This window comes from Squalius cephalus (genome assembly GCF_949319135.1).
Source record: "Squalius cephalus genome assembly, chromosome: 1".
In the NCBI taxonomy this organism is placed as follows: Eukaryota; Metazoa; Chordata; class Actinopteri; order Cypriniformes; family Leuciscidae; genus Squalius; species Squalius cephalus.
In genome coordinates, this window is record NC_137122.1 from 42,510,996 (window position 1) to 42,529,165 (window position 18,170).

At 38.8% G+C, this 18,170-nt stretch overlaps 1 protein-coding gene across 1 annotated transcript in view; it reads left to right on the top strand.

The window, feature by feature from the left end:
• Positions 1 to 17,459, top strand: part of xylt1 (xylosyltransferase I) — a 59,365-nt gene extending 41,906 nt beyond the window's left edge. Inside the window, exons 5-11 of the mRNA XM_079852257.1 lie at positions 1,100 to 1,180; positions 1,299 to 1,515; positions 2,379 to 2,555; positions 4,812 to 5,077; positions 7,633 to 7,828; positions 10,616 to 10,949; positions 15,252 to 17,459. Of these exons, the coding sequence (XP_079708383.1) occupies positions 1,100 to 1,180; positions 1,299 to 1,515; positions 2,379 to 2,555; positions 4,812 to 5,077; positions 7,633 to 7,828; positions 10,616 to 10,949; positions 15,252 to 15,574 (1,594 nt within the window). The 3' untranslated portion in view covers positions 15,575 to 17,459. The remainder of the gene's footprint in view (positions 1 to 1,099; positions 1,181 to 1,298; positions 1,516 to 2,378; positions 2,556 to 4,811; positions 5,078 to 7,632; positions 7,829 to 10,615; positions 10,950 to 15,251) is intronic.
• Positions 17,460 to 18,170: the final 711 nt, after the last annotated feature.

The window sequence follows — 18,170 nt, forward strand, 5'->3', positions numbered from 1 at the left end:
ATTTCAAATCGGTTACAGAATACAGCACTCTAATAACCTGAGTGACTGTCAGCTGTAAATGCAATAAACACTGGAGCAAGGTTTCGTTTCAAATGCCACCCTTTTTCAAACAGTCAAGCAACAGGAAAGACAATGCAGGTCAGGGTGCATTTGTGCATGTTCATCTTTTTACCAGTTAAACATTTAATGTGGTCCTATAAACGAACGGTGGATAATATATCGCCTTAAGCTATTGAAATGAAACTTGTGAGATAAAGTCGTATATGATTGACGTGTGCAGCTGTAGGCATGTTGACGACATCATGCAAGTGATGACAGAATGGCAGAGTGTTTACTGAGCTAAAATTCACATGCAAACATCAACAAATTCACCTCAGCTATTTATTACTGTTTGGTTGTGAAGAAATGTTTGTTACCTTTTTTTAAGCAATGTTCTTCACCTATTTTCGCAATTAATTCAGATCTTAAAGTAACTTTTCGAGGATCATTTCAACCTGAGGTCTGCTGTCTGTTTTTAGTATTTCTAAGTTTTTTAAGAGGTGAATCATAAGATTTATAAGAATTTAAAAACAAGATGTAATGGTTTGGCACCTTTAACATTTTCATATTTGCATGCTGATATAGGATTGTTGATTCTTGTTCACAGCCAAGGATAGTAACCAAAAAGTTGCTGGTTTGATCCCCAAAAATGAGAGCCAAGAGCCGCTGTTCCTTCGAGCAAGGCATTTTACAAATTCCACCGTCCCTAGTATTGTAGCAATAAATAAAGTTTTCATTATTCTTTTTATCTTCAGTGTGAAGTCATTTCCCCTCTACCAGAAGCCTGCAGTGAAAAAACAAACAAGAGAGAGTGGTGTGTATGGGGAAAAATGACTACAAACGTTCAGGCAATGCATTGTGACAGGCAGTGAAACGGGGCAGCTGGCATTTGGGGCTGAAACTGGCTCTGTATGTGAGCTTGGACTCGCCCAGAATCCCTCATGCTCCACGCTCATTTACACTGTGGCTCATTAGCCTGATTAGCAGACTCTCTGTTACTTTTTCTCACTTTCACTAGTTTTCGGTTTTCCCTTCCAACACTATTTCGATCTCTCCTCAGGACCAACGATCAGTTGGTGGCCTTCCTGTCCAAATACAGAGATATGAATTTCATCAAGTCTCACGGGAGAGATAACGCTCGGTGAGTGCTGATGTGTGATACTGCTGATGGCTTACGGTGCCCGAGGCTCAGAAGGGTGCCCTTTATAACCGATAAAAATAAATTTGTAATTTGCATTGTTGATAATCATCGCCAACAGATTCATCAGAAAACAAGGTTTGGACCGGCTTTTCTTCGAGTGTGACACCCATATGTGGCGGCTTGGAGACAGGAAAATTCCAGAAGGCATATCCGTGGATGGAGGCTCTGACTGGTTTCTGCTCAACCGAATGTTCGTGGAGTACGTCATCAACTCTCAAGACGACCTTGTGACCAACATGAAGCGTTTCTACGCATACACGCTACTACCTGCGGAGGTGAGATACCAAATTACGCTCCAAAATCATGTTAAAGAAGTAAAAACTATTGTTTTTCCAAAAAAAAAAAAAAACTTTCTTAAAACAGCGTCAATTTACTTGAATAACATATATCTATTTCGATAATATACTGTATATTGGATTGTTTATTCTTGTTGTTTCTTGTTTTAAACGTAAATCGAAATAAATGTATGGGTTTGTTTAATATTGCTATATATTCATGATATAATATTATATATTCTCTGAAAATAAGTCTTATCTTAGACAAAATTGCTTGTAAATTAAATGTATTTGTTTTTAAGGCTGTTTAGATATTTTTTTTTTTAAAATAGACTAATAATGATCAAGAAAATGACTTTTGCATTGCACAATATTACAAAGATTCTTCTACATTAATTCACTAGATTGGCATTCCATTAATTTTTCTCACTTATTCGCCAAAGTTGAAGTTTACGATGATAAATTGTGTAAATTTCCATAAAGCGAGAATGAATTTGCATAGTTTTATTTGCTCATTTGCATTGTGTATTTGCTCATTTAAAATGACTGTCAGTGTGTTAGTTTTAATGAAGGGCTTTTTGCTGTGCCATGGTGAAATTGGATTCGTCTAGGTCTAGTTATTCACCACTGAGATATTGGATATTGTGGCTTGAGAAGGCAATTGGCCCTTTTTTACTGATGTAGACATTTAACACACTAGACCTCCTGACAGGGCTATTCTGTTAGACATCCATCTTCATTTTATCAGATGTCATTATTCTGTTTCAACCTCTTAGTCATCTGTTTTCTTCTCTTTCTCTTCACCTCTTACCATCCCTTCCTATTTATCATCCTCCTCCCCTATTCCCATTCTGTCTTCGCAGTCGTTCTTCCACACAGTTCTGGAGAACAGTCCGCACTGCGAGAGCATGGTGGACAACAACCTTCGCATCACTAACTGGAATCGAAAGCTGGGCTGCAAGTGTCAATACAAGCACATCGTTGACTGGTGCGGCTGCTCGCCGAACGACTTCAAGCCCTCCGACCTGCCCCGTTTCCAGGTGAGCACCTTGTATCCTTCCCACGATACTCTCAGTCCTCTCGTTGTCCAACTGTATCAGTGCAGCTGGCGCTAACAGGAACAGTTCAATGAACCTGATCATTAGTTAAACTCTTTTAAAGCCTTTTCAGTGACAGCGCTGACCTCACGCCTGAAGGAGACCTACGCCGCGTCCTATTTAGTCTGAATAAGCACAATAGGCCTTTAATTTACCTTAAACAAACACCTAATAGTGTGAGACAAGCTCTCCAGTCAGTAGCGATTTCAATTGTGATTAGAAATCCAATGAGACTCAACTAAAGGAAAGCCTTGCTAACTCGTGCCTACACAGGGGATCTGTAATTAACTCTGCCCGGCAGAAAAGGACGAGGAGGGATCAATTGCAAGGCGGCCTCTCATCAAAAGGATTCTGGTAGTGAGTCTAGTATGTGGAATGAGGCCGTGGAGCTTGACCGCAGCAGCCAATTCCCTTCTCTCCCCCCTACCTTTGGTCTGGAAGTCTCTCATTAGCCTCCAGTACAGAGTCAATCCTAACATAGTCGCTCTCCCTACTGTAACTGGAGCTACAGGCCCAGTTGAAATGAGTTTTAAACGTGTCATTCCCAGCCTGGTGATTTTCACATAGCTGGCTGTGCTTTATTTTTTCCATTCTGCTGCAATAGAATTGCAACTGTGCATTTTCTCCCCTTTTTAGTTTTCTCTCTCTTGCATGTTATGGTTTCACATTAAACGATGCAGCGGTCTATTCGGCAGGCCGTTTCCTCATAAACTCCCTACTGTGCACGCGTGTGCCAAACCATGACATCATCACCATGTGCCTCACCAGGCAGCTTTTGCCACTTTTGCGCACTTTTTTTTTCTTCAAAACAGCCCAGCTGAAGAAGCCACATTTTTTTGGAACGTCGTCAACATCCATAATGGTGGATCTTGATGTTCATATGTTCTAATTTAAGTACCATTTTATTTGAACATTATTTTGGTTTTATTTATAAATAGTGTTTCCTGTTGTGAATGAGGGCTGAAAACCCAGCACCATCAGCGCAGTATTTCGAGCGTTGCTAAATGTTTGCAGCCACAACTCCTCTATATAATGGAGTCTTTCACAGAGTGTGCGGTTAACTCATTCAGGCCTGTGCTGGGGGAAGGGCCTGTGAGCGTTTAGCGGGTCATTATTACTGAAGGCATACCCATAGTGAGTGTTGAGTAATTATCCTGTGACAATACCCCCTTTCTCACAGACGGCTCTGAAGAAAAAGGACAATGGGAGAAGAAGGGAGGCTTGAAATGTGTCATGACAGTTCAGTTTTTTATCCGAGCAATTTCTCACCCCTCACCCTATAAAGGCCCAGACCATATGAAAGAGCTTCCCAGACTTGCCTCTTCAAATCACTTTTATTAAATTTCCTCACATTTTTGCCTTCTTTAACTGTTTAAAAAGAACAAAATTACTGAATACTATTTAAAGGGATAGTTCACCCAAAAATGAAAATTCATCAAAAAAAAGTCTTTCTTTTGTGGAACACAGAAGTAACGATCACCACAATGGTTCACAAGTTTATGCATCATTCTTTTGAATCGGCTCTTTCCAATGAATCAGTTGGTATACAATTACCAGTCTGAATGATTAGTTTGCGACTCATACTGATCCAATACTTCAGAATTTTTCCTTTAGTTTTGCATGGATTAAAGAAAGTCATACAGGTTTGAAACAACATGGAAATGAGTACATGATGACAGAATCTTACATTTTGGGGAATTTTCATTCCTTTCGAGGTTTGTGTTTTGATTTTTCCATCTTCTACAGGTAGCTTGGTCTCTTGAAAGATGTCTGACAGGGGTCTGCTGTCACCTGAAAGCTATTTCAAGCGTGAAGATGTTTGATCTCTTTGGTTCTTCTCAGATGTTGTCCCTCTTCTTATCTGTCTAAGTTACACATGTTAGTCTGCGGGGAGCCAAGTTGGATGTGAATAATAAGCAACACCACCGTTTCATACCAGACATATGCCACTTTGATTTTTATTTTTGGTGTCAATTATCTCTGGAGAATTTGTCTCTGATTCTTTTAGCTTTTTCCCCCTTCTAGCACATCATACTGGATGGTGTGCTACGCTTTTCATTTTTCAGTCTCTTCGCTCTGTCACTAACTCTCTTTCTCTTCCTGTTTCTAAAGTCTCAGCAGGCTGTCTTGTCTATCAGCGTCTCTTTGTCTTCACACTCACGCTCTCTTTCTTTCTCTCTCTGTCTTTGTCTCCATCAGCAAACCACCAGGCCCACATTCTTTGCAAGGAAGTTTGAAGCCAGTGTAAATCAAGAGATAGTAAACCAGCTGGATGTCTTCCTGTTCGGAAGTGTGCCGCAGGGCATGCCGGGTCTCAAGGCCTACTGGGAGAATGTTTTTGATGAAGAGGATGGTATTCACAGCCTGTCCGACGCACATCTCACTTACTATCATGCCTTCGCCCGATTGGGTCTGGCACGAACTGGCAACTCGTTACAGGGCGACACCAGTGACAACAGCTGCAGGTCAGTACTCAGTACATTGTTTTTTGTTTGTTTGTTTTTTAACTGTAGGACAAAATTTGTTAACTAAATTGTCTGGATTCTCTGTAAAAAATAACAACAGAGCTATAATCTGAATGTATTGTTTTTAGAAGATTTAACCACATTAAAGTTGTTTTAAGCTTGAAAATTTCGGGATGCCATTGACTTTTGTTGTATGGCAACGAGCAGCACTTTTTCGTAAATCAGTGGGTTTGCTTCTGAACCCACATTTTACTTTGGAGATCATGAGATGACCAAACACATCCAAAATTAGTTATCAAACAATAATGAATGTTGATGATTTTGTGCTTGGCAACCAATAATTCATTGCACAAATTATAGTCGACATAAACCGTTTATCCTCATTTCAAGTGAAACTGTTTTTAATGTGGTTTGGGTTGTAATTTATTTTACCTTCAGTAGTTTATTCATGGATTTCAAGAGGCTCATTTGGCTGGCCTGACAGCACCACACCAAAATTAGAGTTTGATTATATGCACAGCCTTTGATGTAAAAAAAAAAAAAAGTCAATTCAAGAATTTTTTTACATTGTAGTCATTTAAAATTATATTGATAATATTAATACTGCAAAATACCAGTGGAGGATTCCAAATACCATGTGCACAGCCTACATTTGATTTATATTTAAATACATATATTTAATTTTCAATAAATGTACTGTTTTGATACATTTTGACTATGAATTTAGTGTTCATTTTATTTTAACAGAAAATGTACTACATTTACATTAGTTGATCTTCATTGATTTTATTTATTACTGTTTTACTGCATTAAAAGCCACTAAAATTTCCATTCATATTTCCCCAGTTTATGGATTGTGAAATATTTCAGACATTAGCTTAGATTTTTGGTTTAAATCAAGTAATGATTTTTTTCCCCTTTTGTGACTGCGACCGTAGATTAACCTTTCTAGGTGGCGTCCCACCAATCTGCTCTAAATAACTTAGACTTATAACTTGGTTATATATAATATATAATAACATGGTATATGTTACTAATGATGACATCATTTTCAAGTGAATTATTCTGAACATTTGTGTGTCTGTGTTTTTGTTGGTGTATGTTTTTCATTGTAATTATGTTTTGTTTGAAACCGAATGTATATTGGCATTTTGGATATTCTGAAAGCTGAATAAGTGCACACTCATTTGTGCTGTCTGCCGAGGGAAGCGCAGAATGTTTGATCTCACTTGCAGCAGATCTGAAGTTCCTCAGCTGTCCAAACATCTGTCATTACTGAGATAGAGAAGAGAGAGAGTCGAGAGAGGATAAGGGGCCGTGTTTGTCAGTCTGGCTGCTGTGTTTATGTGTTTATCAGTGCAGTAATGCCTGGCGTCGCTGCTGGTGCATTCTGACAAGAGAGCCACAGTATTTGGACCCTGCAGAGGGACTCATCAGGCACAAGGAGGAGGTTGTTGCTGGTCGTGGGGGTTGGGTGGTGGCGTTTAGGATCCGTGAGTGAGGGAGAGCTCTGTTTTTTTGCAGCCCTCTGTGACATCAGCGTTGAGAGGCTGAGGTGGGCCGCTTGAATAGCTGCTCTGTTAGTCCCTGCATGCTGCCCACCTCCTGCGGTGACAGCGGACGGAGGAGGGGGGGAGGGCGGCCGCACCGGTGTAAATATTTGCTGTTCTGCTTGTCAGGCAAGCGATGCTGGGATGGAGCACCTCCAGCCTGTGCTGGAATACTGATGAGAGCACGGCGACGGAGCTCAGGGTGGAGATCACTGCGAGAGCAGCCATCCGCTCCGCGTGAACGCCTGCGTCTCTATCAGCTCCTGCTGCTCCTCCTTCTGTCTGTCTGTCTCAGTGTCTCTCAGCCCAGCACTTCACTCGCCTCTCTACAACCCAAATAAACTTTGCTCAGAATACAACATTATTGGTTCTGTTGCTCAGACGTTTTCTCAGGGTTTTAAAAGGCTTTGGGCGTTAACGAAGCCCTAAGAAACTTGAATTTAAATCAAAGACAATTACTAGTCAAATAATTGGTCTTAATAAAGTCCTGTACTGCAAAAAAGAACGGCATTTATTTGAAATAGAAATCTTTTGTAACATTGTAAACGTCTTTACTGTCACTTTTGATCAACGTAATGTGTCCTTAATTTCTTTCATTAAAAAAACATCAGCATATGGCTAGAATTTGCTTTCTGTTGGTTTGGAGTGGCTAGTTCCTTCTCAGCTAACATTATAAATCTCTTTGCTGTTACTTTTGATCAATTTAATGCATTCTTGCTTTCAAAAATATTTTTTTTATGTTACATTTAATTTATGTGGGAATATATAATGTGGAACATTCTTCATGTTAAGCCACCAAAACAAATACATTAGGGACAAAAATATATATTTTCAAATAATTATAATGCAAAATAGTTGCATTTATATCATGACCAGTAATAAATATTATTGAAAAAATCCCCACTGAAGATGCCTTGGCAGGTGTGGCAAAAAGTCCATTTTGAACCCTACATGTAAGGATTGTGAATTATTATTATTTCAGAATGACATCTTTTCTGCCTGTAGGTATTATGCCATGGGACATCCTGTGTCTGTCCACATCTACTTCCTGTCTGATGAGTTCCAGGGATACCTGGTCAGGCATCACGCCACCAACCTAGCAACAAGCAAACTGGAAACTCTGGAGACCTGGCTCATGCCCAAACAGTTCTTCAAGTTCACCAATCCACCCAATACCTTCAACCGACTGCAGTTTGCAGAGGTTAGTAAACTCACAGCCTTACACAATACACACACACACACACACACACTGGAGATGAAGCATTTTTGTATACTATAATAGCTAACGGCTGTTGGGTAGCACGTTTATGTGTCCTCTGTTGGTCATTTTTATTTATGAACTAACTGTCGTCATGCTGTTGTTCATGAATAAAAGTTTTAAGACAATGCTTATTTCGTTCTGGCTCACTGCAGTAAAAATGTCCTGGCAGTCTATAGGTGCAGAATCGCCCCCACACTACCCTCAGAATGTATGCATTGCTAAGAATATTGACCTCCGAATATTATTGGCAATCTTACACTGCTGCACATTGCGCTTGACATACTCCGTTAAACAACCAATAATTCAGACGTTTTTCATTGATTTAGCTGTCAGGCAGCGCCATACCTGTCATCTTGCCCTTTGGCGTAATCAGTGATTTGTCTGCCACGAGTATGGGGATAAAATAATGACTTCACGCTGAACTGCCCTCAGTTTATCTGTTGGAAGCCAAGGGTACATGTTCAGTTCCAGACACTAGAGTTAGATGCATATAGATGACTTAAAACAGGATATGAAGATCTATTACTAGCTGATGTGTTTTTTTTAAATATACGGTTGAAATGAAAAAATTATACTCTTCCTTTCGCTGATGAAACTGGCATAAATGATTTAAATCAAAGGTGTACATTCAATTTACTATGTTAAATTAAAATATATTTCAATTATAATATTGTGAATAATAATCAATATAAGAAATATTATTTGTTTTGTGATGCATGCAATTTCTCAGATATGTTTTTATTTATTTTGAAGACACGAGTTATGGCTGTTGAAACCTCAGCTTTGCCATTGCAGACAAATGAATGACATTTTAAAATATATTGGATTAGACAACTGCTATTTTAAGTTGGAATATTATTTCACAATATTACTGTTTTTACAGTATGTTTGATCAAATAAATGCAGCCTTGATGAGCATAAGAGACTTCTTTCAAAAACAATAAAAAAAATCTTATCAACCCCAAAATATATATCATATGTATTATATATACACATTTATGGCTAGAAACTTTCGAAATTCATCTGTGTAGCCAAAAGGTACTGTTGGAGTCTGCCTGGACATCACTTCCTAAAAGCATTATAGTACCCATCATCCATCCTTTGGGGGGACACCCATAGACAAGACAGCAGAGCTGTAAAGTGCTTAAACCAAGTCCAGCTGGGTCTCAGGCGTCTTCCAAACAGAATGATCAAATTGATTTGCCATGTTTTACTGAGGTACGGGCACGGCCGGGGAGGGATATGGGGCTGGTCAACCGTAAAGAGACTCCTGCTGTCGGTCACGTCCTCGGTAGTGATGTAGTTTCTGAGAGTGGCTGGAGGCAGCTAGCGTTTAATGGCTTTAAGCCACCACCCCACCCCCCCCCCCCCCCCATCCCACAAGTCAAATTACCTCACAGTGGGAGAAACATTAAACTGGGCACTGCTGATCGTTTGATGCAATTATGCTCATCTCAGCTGGTACTGGCGGTCCCAATTGGTGCCATCTGTTTACTTACGATGGGATCTTGTGCAATTCATTTGGCTGTATATCCGTCTGTGCGCCTCTCTTAGGGAGCCACTGGTACCGTGCTCAGGCATCCCGTTACTCTGGTTTCTTAGGGGACTGAATTTCAAGGAAACAGAAAGTTTGTTCAGCTTCCATACCAATGAAGGCCTGTGCCGTGTCTGGAGGGGGTGAACTGACACATCTCTGCATCAAGAGCGACACACACTGTCTCAGAGCCCCGGGACTCTGTTCTCACCCTCTCTCACTTGCCTTCTTTCTCATTCTCTTACTCATTCGTCTTCTCTTTTAGTGTGTCTGCCTCTCCAACTTTGCTCTAGATCAGTGATTCCCAACCAGGGGTATATGGACCCCAAGGGGTAGTATGCTGGCAGGTTCCAGGGGGTCCTTGAAAAGATTTAGCTTAAACCTATGAATACATGTTGAAAACAGTTTTAAACCATAACATTTTATGATAAATATAATAAAACAGTATAATAAATAATATACAATAATATCAAATCAATTGTAATATATTTATATAAGAATATAATATATTTTTCAATTAAAGAGGATTTTTCAGTTCCTTATTAAAGAAAACAAATTTTTAAATTAAATTTATACTTTTTTTAGCAAACGCATAAAAGTAAGTGACATTTAAAGACATGTTTTATGTTACAAAAGATTTCTCTTTTAAATAAATGCTGTTCTTTTGAACTTTTCTTTGATAAACTCTTTTCGACATTGAGAATAAGAAATGTTTCTTGAGCAGCAAATCAGCATATTGGTTTCTGAAGGACATCAGAAGACTGGAGTAATGATGCTGAAAATTCAGGAATAAATTACACTTTAAATAAACAACAGTTATTTTAAATCAATATTTCACACTATTTTTACTGTATTTTTGATCAAAATAATGCAGCCTTGGTGAGCATAAGAGACTTCTTCCAAAAATATATATAAAAAAAATAAAAACATTTAAACAGTAGTGTATGGGATTATATATATACTTGATCACCCACCGTATAAATTGTTTGATTAATTATTTAAAAGTGACTTTATTAGCATTCATTTTGATGAGATTTTTTGAGAGAATGGGAACACATATCTGGCTTGTGTCAATAAAGGGGTACTTGAGTCTAACTGATGGGACTGTTGGGCTACGTTAGGCTACTTCTCTTGACTTTCTTATCAGTCTAAATGTCATATATCTGTTCTTTGTCTTTTCTCTCATACATCAGATTGGAACAGACTGGGATGCTAAGGAAAGGATATTTCGGAACTTTGGGAAATTGATGGGACCCATGGACGAGCCTGTGGGAATGCAGAAATGGGGAAAAGGGTCAAATGTGACTGTGACTGTGGTGTGGATTGACCCCACCAATGTCATCGCTGCCACCTACGATATCCTGATCGACGCCAGTGCTGAATTCACACACTACAGGCCTCCGCTGAACCTGCCCCTGCGACCCGGCATGTGGACCGTACGTGTGCTGCATCACTGGAGTCCCGTGGCAGAGACACGTTTTCTCATCACTCCCCTTACCCACCACAAACACCTGCCTATTCGCCAAGGTGAGAGTTACACTGTATACATTGATTCACAAAGTAAGAGCTTTTCTTTTGTTAGGTAGAAGATATTTCAGAATAATAAACTGTACAGCATTTGATGGAATTTATACAGCTTAATTGAAAGCATGGTGATAAACAACATTTAACATTTTACAAAAAAAGAAGACAACCTTTTTTTAACCATTTGAAACCATTTTAACCACTTCAAAAACTAAAACAACAATTGAAAATATTACCTTGGAAACTTAATTTGGACTAAACATTTTATTTGAACTAAAATAAAGCTAAATAAAATATATTTTTAAAATGAACTAATAAAAATAGCAAAAGCACATAACAAAAATACTGAAACTTAAACTGAAACTCCATTTACACTTGACCACATAAATTTCTCCCCAAAACAATCATACACCCGATCTTCAATTCCTGTGCTATATGCAAATTCAATGGAGTTCACTTCAGTGAAGGCAACAGATATGCACTGGATTTTGTTTATCATCAGTTAATTTCAAAGATTTCAGTAAGAGAAAAAAAGCAGCATCAACACTGGTAAGATAATTTGGCCATATCTGTGGCAATGTGTGTTGCAGTAGTGTTGTCATATCTGGCTACTGGGAGCCGGTATACCACGCTCTCACACCTTTTTTTCCTTTTTACATTTTAGGAGAAGTAAAATTTACATATGTGGCTTCAAGAATCAGATGCATCTATAATTGTTCAGTTTCATACCACCTCCTGAAGTGGTTTGAGTGATCGGATTTAATAAGTCTCGAAAGCATTTCAGAGGGCATTTACACTTGGTCTTTTCATGATCCGATAGCAATCCGATCAGAGAAAATGCATAAAGTGACCAGGTGTAATCAGCCCCTAAGCTAATGTGGATGTTAAAATACTTTCCCATTTTTTTTTTCTCCTGACAACTCATAGCTGAAAAAATGTGAACTACTTAACATTTTCCAATGTGCAAACCATATCACTTGAGAAAATGCAGTTCAAAATACTCTACATTTGAAGCTTTGATTTATGCGTTCTCGCAAGCTCGTATATATTTAAAGCAGAATGAAAAAAGCTCCTTTCTCCAGATGTAATGACTAATCCTCTGGCGTTTTGCATGCTCTTTTTGAAGACCATAGTCTGACACTATGGTACACTGTATATTAAACTGCCTCAACCTTTCAGGTCATCCCACCCCCTGCTTTCAAAGGCACTTTCTATCCTTCACATCTAGCTATGTGCCTGGGCCGCTTGGTTGCCTATAAATAGTCCCAGCTCACAGTCACGAATGAGTAATACACCACACCGGGTCACCTTTCATTGGAATAAACTCAAAAAGATTACTGTGCAGGGGCCACGATTGGTATCTCTAGCCCATTAGGGGACATTTTGAAATACTAAGCATGGTGTGCGGTCATCAGCAGATCTGTCCTCAAAACGCTCCTAATGAGGGAGAGGTTGTGATTGCGGCTCGACGTGCGCGTGTCGTGGGAATGGGCGGGTTATAAACGCACATGATTTACCAGACTGTCCTATGATTAATGTCTACGGCAGGCACCGAGTCTTTTCGCTCGCCGTGCTTCTGCACCCTCAGCTAATAAAAGTTTATGGAGTGTGTTTATGCGGCCAAGTTTGGTCGGCACGTTGTAAGCAACGACGCTTGCCTGTCCACACACTTCCTGGCGAGCGTGAAATGGAATGTTATAGAAGGGAGGAGAGGGACTGGGAAGGGAGAGGTGGGCGAACCTGGAGAGAGGGGTCAGGAAGAGACACAGAGGGCGATCTGTGAAGGGCGGCTGGAGAGAGAAGTGTGAGGAGCCTGAGGAATTTGCAGCTTTACCTCCAGGGCCGATGTGTCCTTCCACACAGCTAAATGAGCCGTAGCTGATATACCGCAAGCTTGTGGTCTAGTTTATGTGTGAAGATGTATAGTATTTAATATTTAAATAAAAATGATAGATTTTTGTATGCAATTTTGATAGAGATTTTGTAAAATCCCAGCTGTGCAGTGTTATTTCATCCCTCAAAAAGAGACTGAATATATTAAAACTGAAACTGCTCTTTTATACTAAGCCATAGATGTTAAGTTACAACATAAGGCATCGTGTGTCTGGAGAGTCCTTGAGTTATCATCTTTTTCATCTTTCTTAGAAATAGTCTGCAAAATTTAAAATTCACTTTTGATCAATTGAATGCGTCTTCTCTGAACATTTAAAATAAAAGCACACAATTATCTAAACTTAAACTAAAATGAAAATGAAAATTGATAATATGATAATAAAAGCTATTATATAAATAATATACTGTTGTCAATCGATAACAAATTAACTAGATTATTTAGTGTAATCACATTTTTTCTGTGATAAATCGCAATTTAAAAACACTTACGTTTTTAGAATATTTTAGAATGTAATCATTTCACAGTTAATCTTCAAATTAATGTCGAAACAACATAGACAGTATATTTTAAACACTTGTTTAAACATCTTTTTATGAAAGAAGGCCAGTATCACTGAAACTAATACAGCTACTGATATGATGAAAATGAATTTCCCCCCTAAATTTTAAACATTAATTATAGCCATTCAACATTACAGTCTAATTTATTAGGCTTCAAAAAATGTAACAACTTTTAATTTAAGTGAACTTAAAACAATCCTCACATAAACCTATAATACATGTCATATTTACCTGTGCCCTGTGAAATATTCATAAATTGAATAAAGTTATCAAACAGTCTGCACGGCATACATTATAAATTAAATATGGATTTATCCTTATTAAAGCTACAAAAGTTCTTTAGTCAAGAGCAGTGAGTGATTTTCTCTGTTACCTTTGTTCTTCGATTAACTTTAATAATAGAGAGAATTAGGCCTCGTTTACACTGCAGGTCTTGATGCCCAATTCTGATTTGTTACCTTTATCCGATTTCTTTGACCGTCCGTTTACACGTTCTTTCAACTGTGACCCATATCCGATTCATGTGTTTACACTTGCCATACTATCTGAAACATTGCGCATGCTTAAAGGGTTAAATTCTCTTGCACAGATGGGCGAACGCGAAATATGCTTGATGCTCTGCGATATATGCGAAGTTCGCCAAACATCACCATGATTTTTAGGCGAAGGAGGACGAAAAGTGCCATCAATGCACATATGCTTCAGTTATTGTGTGTGAGAGAGATCTCAGGACTGGTGGGAGCATATTGGCTTTAAATATTGGCTTTAACGAGGAGCAGTGGGTCCGAAATTTTATGACGATGTTATGTCAACGTTTTTTTCACATTCCTCTCCTACGACGACACAACATTTCGTCAGGCCATCCGTCCCTTTGCAGATGCACGTCGGGGTTTCTCTCGTCATTAAACCGCGGAGACGTTGCCTAAGGCCTCAGAAAATCCGATCTGCCTGTTTACATGACAGTCGCATTGGCACATATCCGATTTATTTCCACATATGAATGAGGCCTGAGACCGATCTCGAAATATCCGAATGCATGCATTTTTTTCCTGTTTACACTGTCATAGAACACATCCGATCTGTGTCACATATGAGCTAAAAATCGGAATTGGGACAGTGTAAACGAGGCCTTAGTGGCTGCTGTCACTTTAAGACCTGGCGCTGCAGCACAAGTCGTAGATTTGACATGCGTCCCATTTTCTCACAAATCTTTACGTTTATTTATTTAACTAATTTAAGACTGCACTTATGAGGATACTCGACAAAACTGACAGAGCGCATTCTCTCGGTTTAAAAAAAGGTTTAAAAGCCTTTGCATGAATAAGAGCATGATCATATAATGTAATGCAAGTCAAAGGATGACAGGCAAAATGGATGCTGCTTTAATTGCGTTAAATATTTTTAACGCGTTAAACTGGAAAAAATGAATCCCATGCGTTAACGTTGACTGCACTAAAATAATTCTAAAATAACACTGGTTTTATTAGTATTTAGTAGATTTTTACCCTCACAAAAACAACCTCGTCCACACATGATTCTAAGCACAAACAAAACAAAGTGGATGTTAAAATACTTTCTCCTATCCAAGTTAACAAACATCAGCTTTAAAGTTCATTGCTCCCATGATAAACAGCATTGTTTATTCCTGGCAACTCTCATAGCTAAAGAAAATGTTCTTGAGTCATCACCTTTTTTCCCCCCAAAAAAATGAAATCAGGAAGACTGTACTTTATTTTTAATGTCTAAAAATGTAAAACGTTCCAGCAAATTCAGTCATAATCCCAGTTTTGCTTCGCTTGCATTAAGTGCTTGTGTGACTCATGGAAAAAAACTTTCTCTTCTCTCTCACAGAGGATGCTTTAAGAACGCACAACGGGCCGGCCAAGAACAGCTATATGGAGCAGAGTTTCCACGGCCTGAACCCCATCCTCAACATCCCGGTCCACTTGGGTCAGGTAGAGGCAGCCGAGCACAACGCAGAGCTTACGGGGTCTGAGCTGGAGCACTGGGTGGACAGTCTGCTGGGCGACGTGTGGTCAGCTGTGGACGTGTGTTCAACAGGCCCCAGTGGCTGTCCAGTCATGCAGACTTGCAGGGAAACGGTGTGGAGCTCTCTCAGCCCGGACCCAAAGTCCCAGCTGGGCCCACCTAAAACCAATGGACGAATCAGGTAGCAGCATTCACTGCCCTGAAGACTCGCCTTCTTTCATTTCTTAGGCCATTTTGTTTCTATTATTTATTTTCCAGCATCGCTTGTGTGAATATGAGCAGAACGGACCTCTCTCAAACGCAAGACGCGGCCCAAGAAAGTGTACGCTGGGAAGTTTTTAAAGATTATTTTAAAAATGTGCACCCTCTGGCTATCTCAAACTCTGAGTGCTCTAGTGATGTGAGTGCTGTCAGGCTTCTCTATATTTTATTTATTTTAATTACTGTGATTGAATCTTTGTCAACTGGACACAGCAGGTGATGCCTATGTGTAGGCGTTACGGCTGAATGCTGGGATTGGGATATTAAGCACAGAAAGGACCTAAGACCAAAAGGGATGTTTGTATAGTAAGCCTCTATATTTCAAATCAAACAAACTTGCACCTACCGTGAATGATGGAATGTGTTTTTCAACCTATACCTTATTAAAACCAGTTTTTCAGGTCATATATAATTGTTTAGCACAACATTGCTGGTTTCTTTTCATTTTCAGAAGAATACATCCCTTTATATAAGCTTTTCACTGGATCAAATGCAGTGAAACAAGCCTTCAAACTCCCTTAATAAAGTCTCCTATTTAGTTTTAATAAGTTATTGGTTGAAAAACATCTGTTGAGAACAAAAATTGAGCTTTTGACAAGAAGAGGTGATCCAGTACCGTGCTAGATGCCAAACTCCACAGAATCCTATTGCCTTTGGTGGCGGAGAGGTAGCAGATTGTAATGCCTGTTCAAAAGTGTATTGCATTTTCCTCTTCTGTATAATCAAAATGGTCTTTTTTTTTTTTTTTTTTTTGGTTATACTAGTAGCCCATAGTGGTAGCTACAAATTAGTACAAATAATTGGTGGTTGCATGTTTGCTAGGCTAGCAGGGTGGTCAGTTAGCATTATGCTAAGCTGGCAGGCTAATCAGTCAGAAGTATGCTAGAAGGCTTCTAGTCCAGAGATATGCAGAGCTAGCATGCTGGAGAGTTTGAAAACAGGAAATGTTTCATTTGAGCATTTGCAGCTTTGGTTATATAATGTGTTACGCAATATACACTTCCGTTCAAAAGTTTGGGGTTGATTTAGTGTTACTTTTTTTATGTTTTCGAAAGAAGTCTCTTTTGCAACAACAGCAAAAAAAGGAAATATTGTGAAATATTATTACAGATTAAAAATAACTATTGAATCATTGAAAGTAACCATTTAAATTTATACTTTTTGAATATATTTTAAAATGAAATGTATTCCTGTGATGTCAAAGCTGAATTTTCACTCCAGTGTTCAGTGTCACATGATCCTTCAGAAATCATTCTAATATGAATAAGACACATTTCTGCTATTTTTGTGGAAAACTTGAAAAAAAAATTCAAGGTTATTTTAATGAATCGAAAGATCAAAAGAACAGCATTTATTTGTAATAGAAATCTTTACAAGCATTAGAAATGTCTTTACTCTCACTTTTAATCAATTGAATGTGTCTTTGCTGAATAAAAGTATTAATTTATTTCAAAAACAAAATAATTACCCCAAACTTATCAACGGTAGTGTAAATGAAAGACATTAGTTGCCTTCTAGCCAACAGAACATGCATCATAAAGCAATTGTGTTTCTGTCTGTATACTAATATTTCTAATCAGGCATCAAATAGAGTACTCACTGAAGGTTCTTTCAGTTGGTAGAATCACTTTGGGATAGGATTCTGCGGAGCGATAGAAACTTGCATGATACCGGGCCACAATTTTTGAAGTGAGAGAGTCTAGAGTAGCTTGCGAAGTGTCTGAAGCGTCGTTCTGTCTGTATGCTGTTTCCCCTTCAGGCTCTTGAAACTTGAAATGGAAGGTGCCAGCTGTGCTGGCTCACCACGACAAAATATGTAATTTCTTCATCTTTTTATTGTTTTATAATTGTTTTTTTCCTTTCCCCTGAACAAAGGTACTGGTTAGCTGAGGGTTGTAAGTTGGCTATTTATTCATGTTTATATAAATGAAATAGATATTTTTTTAGTCAATGACTAATGTCTATATGCTGTTTTTTGCAGCTCATTCAATACCTTTTGTAAACAAGCTGCCTTTATTTACAAAGGCTATCATCCCAACCACATTACAACTATAAACACAAGATGCGGTACTAGTAGGGGCGTTGGTAAAGACCTTTCCGCCCCTCCACCTGAGGTCCATCTGTTCATCTGTGTCATAAACTTTGAGCAGGAAACTAACTGGATTGACCTCAAGAACTGAGATTCCAGTCATTCTGCTTCTCATTTTCTTTATTCTAGTCTTTTTAAATGAGCCAGTGTTTGGTATTTTGCCATATATCGCTCAAACGAACAAAAACGGACGTCGGTTGGACTGGCTGGTATAGCATCAGAGCAGTTTCAACAAAGTTCCTGGGCTCAGTAGCTTGGAGGATGCCTCAACCGCTTTCTTCTGCACGTACGCCATTTGGATGTCACATTTTCCAGATCGGGCCGTCCGGATTACTCGCATCCATAATAATGATAGGGTGGCCTCTCAGATCTGACTGAGATGTATTTTTAGTGAGGAAGATTGCAAGCTTGCTGGACTCTACAGTTTGCAT